This window comes from Anabrus simplex, chromosome 12 (assembly GCF_040414725.1).
Source record: "Anabrus simplex isolate iqAnaSimp1 chromosome 12, ASM4041472v1, whole genome shotgun sequence".
Classification (NCBI taxonomy): Eukaryota; Metazoa; Arthropoda; class Insecta; order Orthoptera; family Tettigoniidae; genus Anabrus; species Anabrus simplex.
Genome location: NC_090276.1, coordinates 65,024,237 through 65,043,296, shown reverse-complemented (window position 1 = coordinate 65,043,296; position 19,060 = coordinate 65,024,237). Strand labels below are relative to the sequence as shown.

The following is a 19,060-nucleotide window of genomic DNA, read 5'->3' as shown; positions in this document are numbered from 1 at the left end:
AAATCACAACTATCATAGCAACGATCTGTTCTGTAACTCGCAGCCAGAGTCATTCTGTCTTTCAAAAGTCTTTTGTCATTACCAAAATGAACATGCAATCTGATAACAGCAGTGATCATGTGATCCTATCACCAAATGTCGTAAAGATCAGAAGAAATAAAGAAGGTCAGAAGAAATAGGAAAAGTAATCCAAGTGAATGGAAAGATGTCAAGCAAAAATGGTTACGGGATACTGGAAAGGCTTACATCAGCGTACCAGGTAGTACAAGTACAGGAAAGGAACTAACTGATGACAAAACAAATCAAATATAGAGACCCAGGAAGAAGTAGGTAATAATATTTAACACAATTACAGATTAGTATGGGAAGAAAGAGCCTCAGGAAAGATGAATTTCCAAGTTGTTTGAAAATGTTTACGAAAAGGCTAGGTAAACAATTGGCAGGGAATCTGCCTCGTGGGTGACAGCCTTAAATGCAGAATATTTAATTCATTGATTAACTGATCAAGGAGACCAATACAATCATGTTGTTCCCTTTTCCCACAATAATTTGTAATTATGTTAATCTTGCTGAGGGTTCCTTTTCATAGTTCTATCTTTCTATATATGACTACCATAATATTAACCTTTAGAATGCCAGACAACGATATATTGTTTGAACAGTGCACCTTACCATCTGCATTTAGCACAATTATGAACGGCAAATGAGAATATCTTACATTTTGTTTCCATAGAGTAAAGAATGTAGGTTGTTCCTAATTTTATCACAATGCGGCTCATTTGGGCATTTATGGATTTGTCAATTTCATATGTTTCTCTGGTCATGTGACGACTGCCAGTTACGTAACTGTAATGACCTACTGAACTATCCAACAGATACTTTTCAAATTTTCTGTGTTTATTCACTTCAATGGCTGCATTGCAGAGGGATTACCACATTTTATCTGTAATTTAAATTTGAATTACAGCAGAACCTCTGTTATCCGAAACAATTTTAACCAAACTACCGTTTAACCGAAACGATTAGGAAAAAAAATTGGTTAAATTACAAAAATGAATTATAGAAATATAATTTGTTATGCTATTCTGATGTTCTGCTAACGAAATGGTGGCATGACGTAGTGACTAGCGAATGATGGGAACAGGAAAACCAAAAGAAAATAGAAGACATTTTCAGGCAGAAAAAAATAGTAGGGCCTATTGTATATTTACCGTACATGCACTGTCAAACATTGTTTTATTTTGTAAATACAGTTGAGTAGTTTGGGTTTCCAGTATTAAAATACTTTGTCAACAATGTACAGTCCAAGCTGTTCAACTGGACACCTTTATTCAGCGGACACTTCCTTATATGGACATTTTTCCATGGGACCAATTTAATTTTACATAAGACACATGTAAAAGAAGCCTCATTCAAGCAGACAGCTTGAATTCTGGACAGCAGACAGCGCCATTAGTCTCATCCACTCGTCATAAACGGACACTGCCTTTACAAAAGGCTCTGTCATCCTTTATCTTAATATCATTCTGCAAACAAATGGCAGTTCTTTTTGAATGTTTGTATTATTTCCTGTTCAAGGAAAACAAAGAAACGTACATAGGAATGCTGTTCTGCAAATCTTTCGTTAGGGTCGTCTTGTCTTCTAATTAGTGTACATTCTGATAATTCAAGTTGCCCAGGAATGCTACCAGTGACTGCTTACTCACAAGTTACCTGGGGATTTTCCAACCCAGCCTGTATTATTTTATTCAAAACTCAGATTGTCGCTGATAAGATTGAGGTCAGCTAGTTCAGTTAAACCTGTCAAGGAAGAGACTGTCATGCTGAATGTTGTGATAGAAATACCATAGCATTTCAATCGCCCAGTGAATGTGAATAGGAGGGAAGTTGCAGTATATGAGTGTTTCAAATGTGTTTGAACATAGAAACTGTGAGTGACTGAGCCAATGTTACAAGAAAAAGCATGAGAAAGCACAAATAATTGGAAAGTTGAGGTTAACTGAATAAAGCATTCGGTTTCACACCGAGACGTTATTCCCTTTTTAAGAATATCACGGTAAAGAAAAATGTGCTAAATTTGTACACCCATCTGAATGATTACTTTCCGAAGCTGTAATGAATGTAAGGGCTGTAAAATCACTTGCAACATCTCCCAGGCAAATATTTAATTAGAAATTATTTAGAATAATAAAAATAAAGATGTATGCTTATATTTAAGGTGGATGTTTTTGCTGTTAAAATGTTTGATTATTTTTACAACCTTGTTTCAGCGGACATCTCTCGTAGCGGACATTTTTCCACAGAACTGATGGTGTCCGCAGAAGGGAGGTTCGACTGTATTATATGTAGCCTATTGCTTCCATTACTTTCAACTAAACCTTCAAAAAACAAATCTTTATCTCTGAAAATGACATTTAATTATTATCCAAAATTTTGATTATCCAAAAACCCCTTCCTCCCCTTTGTTTCAGTTGATAGAGGTTCTCCAGTATTTTTATTGCTATTTTTGAAATTTGATTCTTTTTGTTTTCAAAGTGTTTAGAAATATTTAAAAAAAAGAAACTTGATGGTACAGTAGTGCAATCATTGTCAGTAGTAAGTACATACCATCCTCAACAATTCCTGCAAGTTTAAAGTCATAATATTAAAAATTGTTTATTATGTGGTGTTTGAAATAGGGACTTACAAAATATTACTAATCAGTGTGGCATTCTTACCACATTCTCGGCTAGAGAGCATTGTACTAAGAAGGTTAAACAAAGTTATTTAAAAATGATGAACAACAAAATAAAGAAAAGACTTGATACTTAACTTTGGCCACTTTTACAATGAGGATAGTAAATGTATGGTAAATAAAATTTGACAACATATTTGCAGAATCTCACTAACGTTTCATATTAATATGCTACCTGACTGGTCCAGTTTCAACAAGATCAAGGAAGGAGGCAGAAGAAAAGATGGCACTTATTTTTAAATTATGTTCTGTACATTTGTTATTAAAAGTCAGTAAGCTGCATGTGATGTACAAAGCATTATGGCATTTCATAAACAATAAGAAGCTAACAGTGTTTAACGATGAACCTGTCTTGTTTGTTCAACGATTTTCACAACATTGCAACAGTATCGGTGGTTTATACAAGGCATGGGAAGATTATTTTGGAAATATTATATTTGTTTACATTAAGAGTACTGTTTAGAAAATAAAAATGGACTAAGACAGGGGAGTATGCTGTCACCTCTTTTGTTTCTAACGGTTGAGCCAAATATGTCCTCGGACCCTCCCAGCCATACGATAAATAAAATAATGGATGAAATTGTAAGGGAGACAAAGGAAGCATATAGGAATAAGAGATGAAAAGTTATTATTTGCAGACAATAAATATTGTGGTCTGGGGAATGAAAAGCAAAGCAGTACAAAAACAACTTGATGCACCGAACGAGAAAACTGGAAAGTATGGTATGACAATCAGCACAGAGAAAAGCAATACAATGGTGATATCAAGAGTAGAGATACAAGGGAAGATACTGTGAAAATTAGCAGTCAAACCCTTGAAATTGTGGAGTTTCAAATACCTACGGAGTGAGTTAATGCAGAATACATGGCTAGACATGAAGATTAGCATGAGGACGCAACAGACGAATGCATTCTACCAGAGTGTAAGAAACTTTGTCTGGAATAACGAAGTACTAAGGAACTGGAAAGAGATAATGTACAAAATGTATTATGTACCCATATTGACCAATGAAACTGAGACCTGGACAATGGCACGTACGGAGGAGAGTAGAATTCAAGACAGTGAAATGAAATACCTGAGAAGTATGATAGAAAAGACAAGAAAGGAAACATTGAGAAATGAAGGTGTGAGAAAGGAGGTCAGAATGGAAAACCTAAATGAGACATATGATAGGAATATCATGGTGATGATGTTGATGATGACTGTTGTTTAAGGGGGCCTACCATCTAGGTCACCGGCCCCTAATGATACGAAATGAGACGAAATGTAATGACAATTTAAAAGTTCAAAATCAACCACTGACCAGAAATCAAAACATGAGGACGAAGAATGTATGGATGGATATGAATTTAAAACGATCAGTGGATCTGACCCACAATGCTCCCCACATTCCCAGAAACGATCGTAAAGCAATATTATTACTGACCAAGGGACTGCTTCTACAGCACAATCCTGAATCAATGATGCTTGTTTTCTAAAGGGGTCCAAAATCCAGGTCATTGGCCCCTCACAGTGGTACTTATCGCTAGTAAAGTAGAACCATGCTATTTATCACGTTGCGATACTAATCAAAAGTAATGCAGACTCGTGCTATTCCACACATTATGGTACTGCATACAGTTAAGGTACCGGCAATACGCAAAGTAACACAAACCTATGGTGTTTCTCGCATTGCGTTGCCACTTACAGGCAATGCAAATCTACGGTGTACCTCACATAGGTGTACTAATCACAGGGACTCGTAGTATCCCGTGGAGTTCCTCACATAATGGGTACTAATCATAGGTAACGTAGACCCAGGGTCTCTCTCAGATAGTCGTACTAATCACAGGCAACCCGTGGTGTTTCTCACATAACAGTACTAACTACAGGTAACGTAAGCCCGTGGTGTTCTGCATGTAGTGGTACTAATCACGGGTACTGTAAATCCCATCCTGATTCACACTCTGTTGCTATTAATCACATTCCTATTGTGTACCTAACCTAGTGGTACTACTCGCAAGTAAAGGCGACCCATAGTTTTCCCCACGTGATGCTACTTATTCAAAGTAGTCTCATGGTTCTAATTCCATCATCCCTTGACCTCTTACGACAGGCAGGGGATACTGTGAGTTTATTCTTCGTCTGCGTCCCCCACCCACAGGGAGTATGATAGGAAAAAACTAAGATGGTTTGGACATGTAAAGAGGATGGAGGAGGAAATAGCAAAACAGATGATGGAGATGAAATCCGACGGAAAGAAAGTGAGAGAAGTGACACTGTCCATGGCAGAGAATCTATCACCTCAGCGACAGGCCTAAATGCAGATCGTTGATGAATGTGAGTACAGATATTTTTTCCATCTAATTCTATATATATATATAAAATAACATGTCCTGACTGACTGACTGACTGATTCATCATCGCAGAGCCAAAACTACTGGACATAACAAAATGATATTTTGGGGTGCTCACTAGGGAAGGATTTCTGGATGTTCTGCCAATAAGGGGGTGAATTTTCAACATAATTATATCTATATCTCAAAAACTGAACAGTTTAAAGACAAGAAAATTGGTATATGGAACATCCTTTTAAAATAAAGGAACAAGTATTTTGTTATTTTAGGTAAATCCACTTAAGAGGGGTGAAATGAAGTGAAAACAGGAGGAGGGGTGGGGGTGAATTTTTTAAATGAAGACATCTCATAAATGAAACATGTTACAGACATAAAAATTGGTATTTAGCATCTTCTTTATAAATAAAGAAACACATACTTTTTTTTGTTTTCAGAAAATCGACTTAAGGGGGATTGAAAATAAGTGAAGAAGGAGTTGATCTCTGTTTATGAGGATATTATATCTCAAAAACTAAGATGTTACAGACGTGAAAATTGGTATATGGAATCCCGTTTTTTTTTTTAACTCATACCTTTGGTTTTCAGAAAGTCTACTTAAATGAGGGGGTGTTGGAAAGAAGTGAAGGAGGAGCTGAATTCGTTTTATGAGGATACCTGTAACTCAAAACCTGAAGATGTGACAGAGGTGGAAATAGGTATTTGGAATCTCCTTTAAAAATAAAGAAACACATATTCTTTGTTTTCAACTTGAGAGAGAACTGTTTCTCACATGTAGAGTTCCATGTAGCATGTTCCAGAGTTAGAATGGCAATAACACAAACGTGGTTTACAAAGAGTTTCTGAGGGAAATGAAACACAAATTTCTGGTGGGGTTTTTACAATTTTAGGGATTTTCAGATAATGTCTTAGTGGAGTACCAAGGAATGATTTATTTTATCAAATTACAAAATCCTTGCGAGTGAAGCCTCAGTAACAGCTTGTTCGACTGTATGTACTTATTTAATGGAGTTGTCACTGTGGGGGAAAGACTTTATAACATCAAATGAAGAGGTGGCTGCAAGAGAAACCTGAATGACACATAGAAAAGCAGTTCTTAGAATGAAGACCAGATGGCAGCTGCGAGCATTGAATGCTGTTGCCGCTGTCTATCAGTACACATTACACAGTTGTATTAGGAATGGCGATTCTAATGTGCCGTGAATCGGATCACTGCATTGATTCAGTAATGTGAATGGAATCAAATGAACTGAATATCCCATCATTACAAGAGGACAAACTGGGGCAATATTTGTTTATAGGAAGAGGAATTAGGTGTTGGAATAATTTAGCAGGGGAGATGTTCAATAAATTTCCAATTGCATTTAAACCATTTAAGAAAAGACTACATAAACAACTGACATGGAATCTGCCCTGAAAATCTTGAAATGAACAGAAAAATTATAATTTTAATTATAAATTATATACACACTTCACAAAATATAAGGAAATCGAGTACTGGAGGTAAATACAGAAAATACGGCAATTCCATTATACAGGAACGAAATATCAGAAGGACTTCAAGAAATAGTTTGATGTGATTGTACTAGAACCTCAAAATATGGTAATGCTCAGAAGCAACAATGAGGTAAATCCAGCCTGCTATGAAAATAATTTAACAAACATTGCACTTCATTCATTAACATTTATTTTGATTTGACAATCTAGAGTCCAGTGTTGCCAGATCTAAGATTTATATTTTGGAAGATACGGCCATCTGCTGACATTTAAGAGTGCTTGTATGTGAGAGATCTCTACCATTTGGACGTTAAAAAACTCATTCTCAAAGTAAGATATCAGCATTGCAATCCAAATTCTCTTAAAGATGATAGCAGTTGAATAGAAGAGATAATACAGGGTTGTTCTAAATTAGTTACCTGAAACTAACATTAAATAACTACATCTACTTTATTTCCAAAACACAAATTCACATGACCTCAAAATTTGTTTACAAATGTTTAACATGGCTTCTACACAGAATTTACACCATATCTGCTTGTCACCATAACTCAACACCAGTGCCAGTTGTAATTTGTACCCCACACAACATCGAAATTTTCCATACCAAAGGTTGTGGATTGGCAAGCTCCTAACTTGCTCTAGTTATAGATGTTGTAAGATGGACAGTAGGCAATGGTCTGATGATAAACAGGGTTAAAAGTCAGGTTGTGAGGAAAAGTCCTATCAGTTTTATTTACTGTGTTGATGGGGTGAAAGTTCCTTATGGGGATCATTGTAAGTACCTAAGTGTTAATATAAGCAAAGATCTTCATTAGTGTAATCACATAAACAGGATTGTAAATAAAGGGTACAGATCTCTGCACATGGTTATGAGGGTATTTAGGGGTTGTAGTAAGGATGTAAAGGAGAGGCCATATAAGTCTCTGGTAAGACCCCAACTAGAATATGGTTCCAGTGAATGGGATCCTCTGTGATAGTACATATATCACACCCTCACACTACATGTAGAAGTGTGAGACATTATTGTCAGTATTCTATTTATGATTATGATTATTATTATTATTATTATTATTATTATTATTATTATTATTATTATTATTATTATTATTATTATTATTATTATTATTATTATTATTATTATTATCGTCAGTATTTCATTTGTATATTTTGTCATTAATATTTGTAAGCTGGGAGGTCCCCACATATGTAGGTATGAGTAATTTGTTTTGAACAACGAGTGGGAAAACATTGCTATATTGGACTCTGGTAATTTGTATGACTAATGCGGACACCCTAGTCTGATGAGATGTGTTTGTTGTTGTACTAGGAAAGTTCTATGACTCATGTGAAACACCCGAGAGTTTGTTTATAACTTGGGACCAAGGAGAAGATCAGGGCATGGTCTTGTCAAGAGGATCTACCATGATTGGCTGGTGAGGATCTATCTCGGGGTATCATCTGAGAGGAAGGGAGAAGCGGATGTTTATATAAACTTGGATATCACAGAGGAAGGGAACCACAACTGACACACTGCACGAGAAGGAAGTAGTGCGGACAGACTGTATGGGAAGGAAGTAGTGCTGATAGGCGGTGCTGGAGTGACGCTTCTGCAATATACTGGACTGGACTTCAAACGTTCATGGAACGTAGTCTTGTTATGTTCATGGAAAGTGGCTGACCGACAAATTGTGGAGTGCTTACGCATTAAGTATTGTAGCACTTGTGGCGGTCTGGCATTATATGTTGGTGAAAGCTATCTCAGACGTTCCATAATTTATGTTCAGGAATCGACAAGCGTGTGTTGCTCAAATGTATATATTTTTACAACAAGTGTTTAATAAGTCTGCGAACACAGTATTACGAGGTACAGTATCTGTGTGATGTTATATCTGCTGATTATGAGTATCGGCAAGTCGTACTGATGTAGAGACAGTGAAGGGTTCTTATATACAATTATGTACATTGTTCAACGAACTAACTACAAATGGTGGCTTAGTTCTCGCTTTCGTTTTCCCACTGTTTTCATTGTTGTTGTTGTAAATACGGAGTCTTCCAGCAATCTTTTGTTTGTGTATTATAAGTGTATTTTGGTGTGTTGATGAGGTGCTCATGCACGGATTTTATTAAGAATATAGTTAGATATTTTAGAATCAGTGGAGTTATTGATGAACCTAGGTGCAGTTCCTACCTATTTAGTCATTTTCAGAAGGCTAGGTAAGGCCTGAAGCACATGTACCAGTACGCAGCATTATGTACATGCCCTGGGATATAAAGAATTATCATGCTCTATCTAAATTCGAGGGATACATTCTGGTGAACTCCGGCACCCGTATTACGGACATTTCGATTAATTATTGTTACTAATTATGTTTATTAATTTAATTTATTTCAAGTATTTTATAAAGTTTTTGAGTAATGTTATTTAATTATATATTTTTATTCATGATTTTATTTATCAGTATTCATCAAATTATTACACCTCACCAGGATTACTTGATTCAAGAACTGGAAAAAATCCAAAGAAAAGCAGCTTGATTTGTTCTGGGTGATTTCCGACAAAAGAGTAGCATTACAAAAATGTTGCAAAGTTTGAGCTGGGAGGACTTGGGAGAAAAGAGATGAGCTGTTCGACTAAGTGCTATGAATTGTATTGAATAGGTGTATACAGTAAATTTTATTCTTGAAAGAATTTTACATATTGTTATCTTCAATATGGAACAGACATGAGATTTGTTGCTTGTAGAACTGTCGGTGGAGAGTGGCGTGGAATGACATTAGCAGACAAATAAGTTTCAGTGGTGTCTTTAAAATGAGGAAAGATCACAATATGAAGATAAAGTTGGAATTCAAGAGGACAAATTGGGGCAAATATTCATTTATAGGAAGGGGAGTTAGGGATTGGAATAACTTACCAAGGGAGATGTTCAATAAATTTCCAATTTCTTTGCAATCATTTAAGGAAAGGCTAGGAAAACAACAGACAGGGAATCTGCCACCTGGGTGGTCTACTACAGGGGGCTCCTCCCTGCCTTTTCTCTTGGTGTGGCACACAACATGTTCCCACGAATCTATCATACCATGTTTTGAAAGTTCTTACCTATGGTGGATCTGAAACATCTTTGTACGGCAAATTCCGACTGTATTCAGTGGTATCACAAATAACACTGCATGCGTTCCATAGCATTGTGCAGAGTGCGTGAAGGGAAATCTGCCAATTAGACTTACAATGTGGTTAAGTGTAACAGAGGGCCAAGAGCCCTAACTCTGTCACTTGTAAGGGCGTAAATAAACCTTGATGATATGATGCAAGAGGAGTAATTGTCTTAAAACTTGATGATATGGCGCGAGGCTTGATAAACATCCGTAGAAATTTCAGATGGTAGTTTCAAAATTATTCAGTTACGGTATACATTCAGGCAACTCATTTAGACTAATCCTGTATTTTCCTAGTAGCTTGTGTCTATAAAATGAGGATTGCAAAAATCAGAAGAATTCCACCTAATTTCATATTTTCTGGAACATTTTTTTAAATCAGAAGATTTTCCGAACTTCTAGAGGATCTGACAACACTGTTGGATACACTAAAACATCTTAGTGAAGTGAGAATTTTCCTCTGCCTTCTTCCTTTATAAAGATGGATTGATATTTATCACATAAAGGATGATTTTACTAGTAAATTTATATCATACATGATTAGAAAAATCCTGGATTTGTATGTTCTATAATACATCTCTTACAATATTTCTTCACAGCTCTATATCCTTCTAAAGATATTTGACAGTCTTGAATGTTCAGCTGTTGTAAACCTCGACAGTAATACGCGACACATTGGACGCCTCTATCTGTGACGAGATCACAACTACGCAAACTTAGCTTCTTTAGATTAGGACAGCTTTCAGCTAATGCTCGTAGTCCAGCATCACTGACATCACACTTGCCGATGTCCAGAGCGCGAAGTCGAGGGCAAGAGCGCGCCAAAACGGTGATAGCGTCGTCGCTGACAGCTTCGCACCCTCTGGCGTTGAGGTACCGCAGTTTGTAGCACCGTCGCGCGATCACTTTCAAGCCAGCATCGGACACCTGAAAGCACTTCGCAACGGACAAGTACCGCAGTGTCGCTCCCAGTTTCGCCAGCTCGTAAAGACCAAAGTCCGTCACTTGATTGCAGTCCGACACGCTCAACTCCCGCAGCATCGAGCAGAAACTTGGTATATACTTGATGCCAGCATCTGAAACATAGATGAATCATGATTAAATGTGCAGTTCTCCGCTACATGGAAAAGCACAGAATCTTGGGTATGTTTTTAGGCTTAAAGGACAAGAGAGCGAGAAGAGATTATCTGGTTGTTCCTCTCTTAGCACCCTCTTATAACATGCAGGGGGTACAGATAATACATCCTTTGACTCCACCAACAGGGGAGGTAAAGAGTTGCAATAAATTGAAAGAAACATATGACGTCATGATCTACGTCCAACAATATGGTCACTGATCTAAGACACAGCCAGGAGGAGGCGCTGACACAGCATTCCTAGGCCATGTCACAAGCGCCACCTATCAAGATTTACGTGTAACAAAATGATCGCTGATTTAGCACACAATTTTATGGCCATAAATATTTGCAAGATAAGTATTTTGATAAAATCAGAAATTTTTCGATCTTCTGGAGGATCTGCCTTCTGTGACGTTACCATGTGTAAGGGGCTTTGCTGTGACCTAGATGGAAAGCCAGTCAAAGACAGTGGAAACTCGTTTAAAACACGGCGCAATTTTTCTACTGTACATAGAAGGCAGAGTTCCGCCAATTCGGGTGGTCCGACGGCTCTGCACTCCAACCGAGCAGAGGAGTGGAGTCCGCGTCTCTGCCGTGGCTCTACGCCTCTACAATCGGGAGACGGAGAGGGGCTGGTCCCCACCGTCGGCTGTCCTGAGAGTGGTTTTCCGTGGTTTTCCATTCTCCTGCACTAATGCGAATGCCGAGTCAGTTTCTAGTATAGGCCACGGCCGCCAACCCTCTCACCTTTTCCGCACATCTCCTTCACCGTAACAAATCTCCCTGGCCTGAAAGACGGCGTCATCGTCTAGGAGGCCCGCCGTCCCCTTCAGGGACAGAATTAAAACGTTTTAGTTGTACAGTAGTAAAAAAGTGAAATGACGTATGCCTTTTAGTGCCGGGAGTGTGCGAGGACATGTTCGGTTCGCCAGGTGCATGTCTTTTGATTTGACACCCGTAGGCGACCTGCGCGTCGTGATGAGGATGAAATAATGAAGATGACACACACACCCAGCCCCGTGCCAGCGAAATTAACCAATGGAGGTTAACTTTCCCGACCATGCTGGGAATCGAACCCGGGACTTCTCTGACCAAAGGCCAGTACGCTAACCATTCAGCCATGGAGCCGGACAGTAGGTGGTAGTTCTGGCCGTCGGCGGTTTCAGAGTAGGCTTCGGTCCACTAGTGGTCACGGCTGCTCCGTGGTCCGATAGCTCTGCACTCCGACCGACCAATCGAGTAAAGGAGGCATGGCCATGGCTCTATCGTGGCTGTATGCATCGGGACGGAGAACGGCTGGTCCCCACCGTCCGCTGTCCTTAGAATGGTTTTCCGTGGTTTTCCATTCTCCCACACTAAGGCGAATGCCGGGATAGTTCCTAGTATAGGCCACGGCCGCTAACCATCTCACCTTCTCCGATACGAATCTCCTGGCCTAAGAGATGGCGTCACCGTCTAGGACGCCCGCGTCCCGGTTACAACCCCCACGTGACCATGGAGCAGACCTTTAAAGTACACAGTCTCAACGCGTTGCCGTTGACTATGTATCTTGGAGAAGAAGCCTGCTATAAGGAGAGAGTCTCGGTCACAAGCAAACTGCAACCCACAAGGGTAGTAAGTAGTTCAGCTACCCAGTTCATTGACTTGTACTTCCGAATATGCTATTGTTGAAAATAAAATTATAATGATGCAAATGCGCACATCGCACTGGCGCAGACAGGTTTTATGGGGACAGTAGGATAGGGAAGGGCTAGGAGTGGAAAGGAAGCGGCCGTGGCCTTAATTTGCCTGATATGAAAATGGGAAACCACGGGAAAATATCGTCAGGGCTGCCGACAACGGGTTCGAACCCACTATCTTCCGAATGCTGTCTCAAAGCTATGCGACCCTAACCGTGCCAGGTCCCTATTATCAGACTCGCACCTACAATCAATTATGGAACTTGTCTGCATTAAGTATGTCCAACCGAATAGGGAGCGAATAATTGGTGAAAAGAACTTGTAGACTGCGTGACATGTGGAATCATAGTTAGATAGGCCGTGGCATAAGAAATGACAGTAATTTGTTAGTGTGTGTTTGAATATCTGTACCTTTGTATCAACATGGCTACTTGAAGAGATCCTACCTTCATTGTAGCCTATTTTCTTTTTCTTATGTAGGTATATAAAAACGTGACGTATTGCCACTGAAGTGATATAGCAGCGACATAGCTTTCGGCATTATTCAGCTTCATAGTTGTTCATAGGAGAGATGAGCGTGTTGGAGCCTTAAAATAGTACATGCCTTTTATTTTGTCCTCCATTGCGTATGACAACCTTTAAAGTAATAATTCATTTTTTTTAATACACGGTTATTAGAAAGCATGTTCCACGATTCTATGTAGACACCGTGTTGAACAAATTTAATTCTGTATGTCCTTATATTAAAGAATACCGGGGGATCCTTGAAAAAGGTTCCAATATTTACAACGGGGACAAAACCCAACGAACGAAGGAAAAAAGATCCTATAAACATTGGTCGCAAACCCGTTATCTTCTGAGTTACGGTCTGCTATTACTACTATCAATGATCACCATGTTTCAATAATTTACGGAGGGTCGTATGCAATAAAAGATGGAAATATGTTCCTAAACATTGGTCGTAAACTTACTACGTGTTGTTTTATGGTCTTATTATGATGGGGCACTGGCTCATTTTCATCGTAGGGTTATGCGACACCTAACACGGGTCTTCCATGAGCAATGGATTGGTCTGGGAGGGCCAATACCTTGGCCTTCACGTTCGCCTGACTTCAAACCTTCAGATGTTTAGCTCTGGAGGAGATGTAAAGACCATGATGTATGCGGTCCCCATAAATGATGTGGCTAAACTAGGAGGACGCGTGTTCAATGCCTGTGATGCAATCCAGCGACAGCCAGGGGTGTTCCAAGGAATGCGTGATTCCATGCGAGGTAGTGTATTGCAATGGATGGTGGTCACGTAGAGAAGATGTTGTGAAGAGCAGATCAAAGACTTGGCAGTGGTACCGGACCATAACTCCGAAGACTCCGACCAATGTTTACAGGATATTTTTCCTTCGTGTGTTGCGTGCTGCATCCTTTGTAAATATTGGAACTTTTTTCAAGGACACTCTGTATATACATGTACGGAGTACCGTGGTTATGAACGTGCAATGTGTAGTACACCCCTCCAAGCTTGCGTTATCTGAGAACGTCCTGGACCAGCGCTCGTCGCAGCTTTTTCTCGTGTACGCAGAACTGTCAGTCAGCTGGTGACCTTGACATGCCTGGCCTACAGCAGAAATGAGTACCTTTTTAATTTCTCATGACAAATGTGGCTGGGCGTAGAGCTAACCACTCTACCCCACCAAGTGCCGAGGTTACGGGCAGTGGAAGCCTTCACCTCCCACCCCTCCAAGGGACTTACCTTTTGCTTGTATACCATAATATACCTATCTTGAGGGGAAAACATACCTGTAATCTGTATGCAGCGCCGCAGGTAGAGGTAAACTAGGTGTGGGCAGTTCCTTACGATCACCCTCAGTCCGCCGTCTTCAACTGCCTGGCAGTCCGTCAGGTCAAGGTACTGCAGCAACAGACGTCGAGGAGGTTCCGGACCAGGCGTCACGCTGATACACGAAATGCGCGAGCACCCTGCGAACAGGAGACAAGAATGCTCAGACAAACTTCGTCATCATTTACGACTTAAAAACTGATACAGCGCACTTAAAATGGTACAAGTCTGACACTGAAACGAGAATAAAATGAGAGATAGTCACCATAACATACATGGAAGCACACATAGAAGGTAGAATAAAACGCCGGTTAACCGAAACCAGGATTATCCGAAATATCTCCAAAATCGAAAAGAAAAAAATCCCACTTACTCTACTGCACGAGAATAATCGCGATGGCGACATCGCACTGGACTCTGGTTAGCGGAGAACGACCTTTGGTCTATTCTCTAGTCACCGACTCCCCAGTCCTGTGACAGCTCACGATGGTTTTAGAGCACTGTTGTGTGTTTCAATAGCCTTCCACAGTACTTCATGCCTTGCATTTTTAAAATGTGAAAATTAGAAGTGACCGTTGTACGAGTAACAGCTGTGTCATAGTGTATGCTGTACATTAATACTGTTTGGTATAAACTAGCAGTTTCCCGCTGGCTCCACCCGCAATGTGCAAAGTATGGTGGTGTTCGTTACTATCCTCACGGATGTATTTGCAAAGCTTCGAGTTAATGAAATAAAGCACATGATCTGCTGTGGTAATAGAATGTAATATTATGTCAACAATACACTCGAAAATACATCAGAATATCACACAAAGAAATTTAATTAAATGTTCCTTGGATGAACACTACGCCCCGAACTGTTAAAAAGTCCTCCAAAGATCTTCGTCATGGAGACAAATATATTCATAAAATTTCTCAGAATCTACCAATTTAAGTAGTTATTACCTCAAAACAAAGCGCTTGACCCACTGAGTGTTTTTAGACCAAAATGAACTGCGAACCTCAATTAGAAAGAAAGATATGATTGCTTTAATCGGAAAAAATGTTGAAGAAATAAGACGTCAAATTGAATGTGCACTCATAACTTTCCTCAGAATCAACCAATTTGAATAGTTGAGAGCTTAAATGAAAGAGCTTGGTCCACTGAGTGTTCGTAGGCCAAAACGAACTCCATACCTCAATTAGAACCAAAGATATGATTGCTTCAAAGAGACAGAAATTGAAAATATCAAATAATTTGAGGAAGGCGGAAGTTATGTGATTTATAGTACCTGATGACAAATCTGTGCATGAATACCTTTCAGTTAAAAAAAGAATGAAGGAAATCGACCGGATTGAATGGCCGGACAGATTGACTTTAGTTTTCATAAATATTTTTAATATATAGATATATAAACATATCTTACGTAAAATAACGCGACAAAATGTGTAACGGAAGTGTAACCATAGCAACCGTGCTGGGTGTGAGGTAAGGTATGGATGGAAGGCCATGACCGAGAGACATATTTATTATCATTTGATTTTCGCAAAGGGGAAGTGGTTTCTCCCCCCCCCCCCCCGTTTTTTCTTCCGTGCGATGTATGTCAACTACTAGAATATGGCGAAAACAATTTTATTTCAAGACGTAAATTACAAGTGAAAATTACTCTTCCTAAAAAGTAAATATTACAAGTAAACATTACTAAGAATCTAATCGTTACAAGTAATCCGATCACTTTTACTTAATTATTTCCTAACTCTGAATACGATGATGATGTTGATGATGATGATGATGATTGTTGTTTAAAGGGGTCTAACATCAAGGTCATCGACCCCTGATATTACAAAGTGAAATAAAATGTATATTATAATTACATTCTTAAATCCCCCGACTAGAATTTAAAACAAATGATGAAAAAATGATTATAAATTTAAAATAATCAGTGAATCTAATTCGCAATACCTTATTTTCTTATACAATGATATAAAATTGATTAAAATAGAATAAAGCACTGCCTTGAAGGGAAATCGTATATATCTTTCAAATTAAAACTTAAAAACGACACATTAAAATACACAAAAAATAACTGAAACAGAGTCAATGGAATAAAACGCAGATAACACTAAAATGAAAATAAAAACCAAATAGAGAACTCATTTTCATACAAGATAAAACAGGCCACTACCCCTCATAAAACGGATGACGAGGTCTGCTGACTGCTCAATTCGTAGAATGAGGGAGATGGTACTCGGAAGTTTTAGACTACGGTGCAAATCAGCCAGGTTCACACACTCTGTAACGATACGTACTCCCTTCAGTAAGTAGGACTGCTTTCCTCCTGTGGGTGGGGGCGGTAGAATAACACCCACGGAATGCCCTGCATGTCGCAAAAGGCATCTAAAAGGGGCCCCAAGGGCTCTGAACTTGGGAGCGTGGGTTGGCGACCACGGGGCCCTTAGTTGAGTCCTGGCATTGCCTCCACCTACTCGTGCCAGGCTCCTCTCTTTCATCTATCCTATCGAATCTTTCTTGTCAATTCTCGTTCTTATACGAATCCGACGGTATTTGGTTGCGAAGTCTAGGGAATCATTCATTTTCACGCCGTTCGTGGCCCTTGTCTTTCTTTGACCGACACATTTATGTTTCGAAGTGTCAGATGCCTTCCATTTTTTCTCTCCGATTAGTGTTATACAGCGGACGGGTGGTCAGTTGTACTTCCTCTTAAATCAGTAATCACCACCACCACCACCCCGAGCGAGAAGAATTAACCAAACGCGATTCATGTTTCGAAGTGTCAGATCCCTTCCATTTTTTTTCTCCGATTAGTGTTATATAGAGGATGGGTGGTCAGTTGTACTTCCTCTTAAATCAGTAATCAGCACCACCCAATCCCCGAGCGAGAAGAATTAACCAAACGCGATTAAAACCCCGACCCGGCCAGGAATCAAACCAGGGACCATCTCAACCGAAGGACTAAATGCTGAACATTCAACCAAGGAATCGGACTTCTGAATAAATATATAATTAATCAAAAATGATTTGAGTGATTTTAAACCTTTGAGAATTTTACCGTCCCACACGTTGTCCCTGTAAATGTTGCCCACTGCATCCAAGAATGGTCACTTTACTTAAGTCAAAAGTTGGGTGAGAATGAGTCAACTCTATCCCATTATTATTTCTATTGCACCATGAAAGCCTTGGATATTTCAGTTCACCTTGGAGACCGGGTATGAATAAAAGCGATTGTTGAAGTGGAGATTTTACTTGACATGAACAAGTTGACAGCACAAAGTGGACTATTTTGAAATGTAGTGGGTTCAATGTCGAACCCGCGGGTCACAGGTCGCGCGCGGTCTCCGTGGCGCCAGCTTAGCAGGCCCACCCTGTGACGTCACGACCTTGATGGCGCTCCGTGGGAGTGCACCTCCGTTCATACCGGATGTGGGTCAACTCTCAGTTTCATCAGACAGATAAGTTACAACAGTTGCACTTCCGGTCCAACTAAAATCGCTTCCGTGATACCTTAACCTTTAAATGTACATTTCAAAAAAAAAAAAAAAAAAAAAAAAAAGACAAGTCAAAATTAGTTTTTGAATCCCTGGAAGGTTTAGAGCAAGGGAAAAATTATATAAAAATTTATTGTTGGTAGTTTAAAGAACAAAGGGATTTTTTTTGCCATCTTGCTTATATGCTAGATTAGCCGTTCTCAAACTGTGGTACGCCTGAGACTTTGTGAGGTACGCGAGCAACATTTCAATGGAAGAAAACCCTGATAAATACGAAGAAACTTAAATATGTACATAATGAGCCACGCTTCGCAAGAAAGTTTCACCTGGACTACGATACATCAGAAAACTGCGACCCGCCATGCAGGCACACACGTCCCCATTGAAATGTTCATAGTTCGCTATGTCTGAATTCAGGTGTGCCGACTTCGGGTAATTATTGGGGGGGGGGGGTAATATTAACACGAACACAGGCATGTGAGATGAGGAACGACAATTAATGCAAACATTCCTATAGCTAGATCCCTGTGTGGTTATACAAAATACTATCAGCATCCACACTTCCTTCATCCGCACCCGCGAATGGTTATCCGCGGATACTGTAAATATTTAACAACAGTATATTACACCCAAGGTACTGAAAGAGATGAATCTGTTAACATAATACAACAGGCCTGAAACCTGGCACCGGAACCCCTACAGTGACAGGTTTATGAGGGATTTTCTCTTGCGACAACTACCGACGTAGTGAACTTTGCTCCTTCGTTCCATTAAATGCGGGTAGGAGCCAGTTAGGCTCAGGTCAGATTTACGGCTTTATGGTCTCAAGGTTCTTTGTATATCACTGTTCTCCCATAGCACTGTCAAGGGTCGCCTAACCACAAATATAAATAAGAGTATACCTGAGTGAAAATTAACGTATCCACAAAGACGCACACGTGATGCTGTCACTTGGTACAATTATTTTATTTACACGTATTTACAAATTACCACACACATATAACCTTAATCACAACACAATACTTCCCTTTGAGAATATCAACAAAGCCACCATTATTAAAACAACTACCAATCGCTGCACATGGAGATTACAACTTTGAAACACAGTTGAAAACAGATGACTACCGACTGCCTGTCGCTTCTCTTATTTGATCCTTGATGGAGACTGCAATTATTGCATGTCAACCAATAACTAACTTTTTCCGTCAAGATCGTCCCCTTA

General features: G+C 39.4%; 1 protein-coding gene across 1 annotated transcript in view; it reads right to left on the bottom strand.

Moving 5' to 3' along the window:
- Positions 1-10,261: 10,261 nt before the first annotated feature.
- The window catches only part of Fbxl7 (F-box and leucine-rich repeat protein 7), a 202,950-nt gene continuing 194,151 nt past the window's right edge, over positions 10,262-19,060 (bottom strand). The window contains exons 4-5 of the mRNA XM_068229810.1: positions 14,313-14,492; positions 10,262-10,797 (exon numbers count right to left, since the gene is read on the bottom strand). Coding sequence (XP_068085911.1) covers positions 10,262-10,797; positions 14,313-14,492 — 716 coding nt within the window. The remainder of the gene's footprint in view (positions 10,798-14,312; positions 14,493-19,060) is intronic.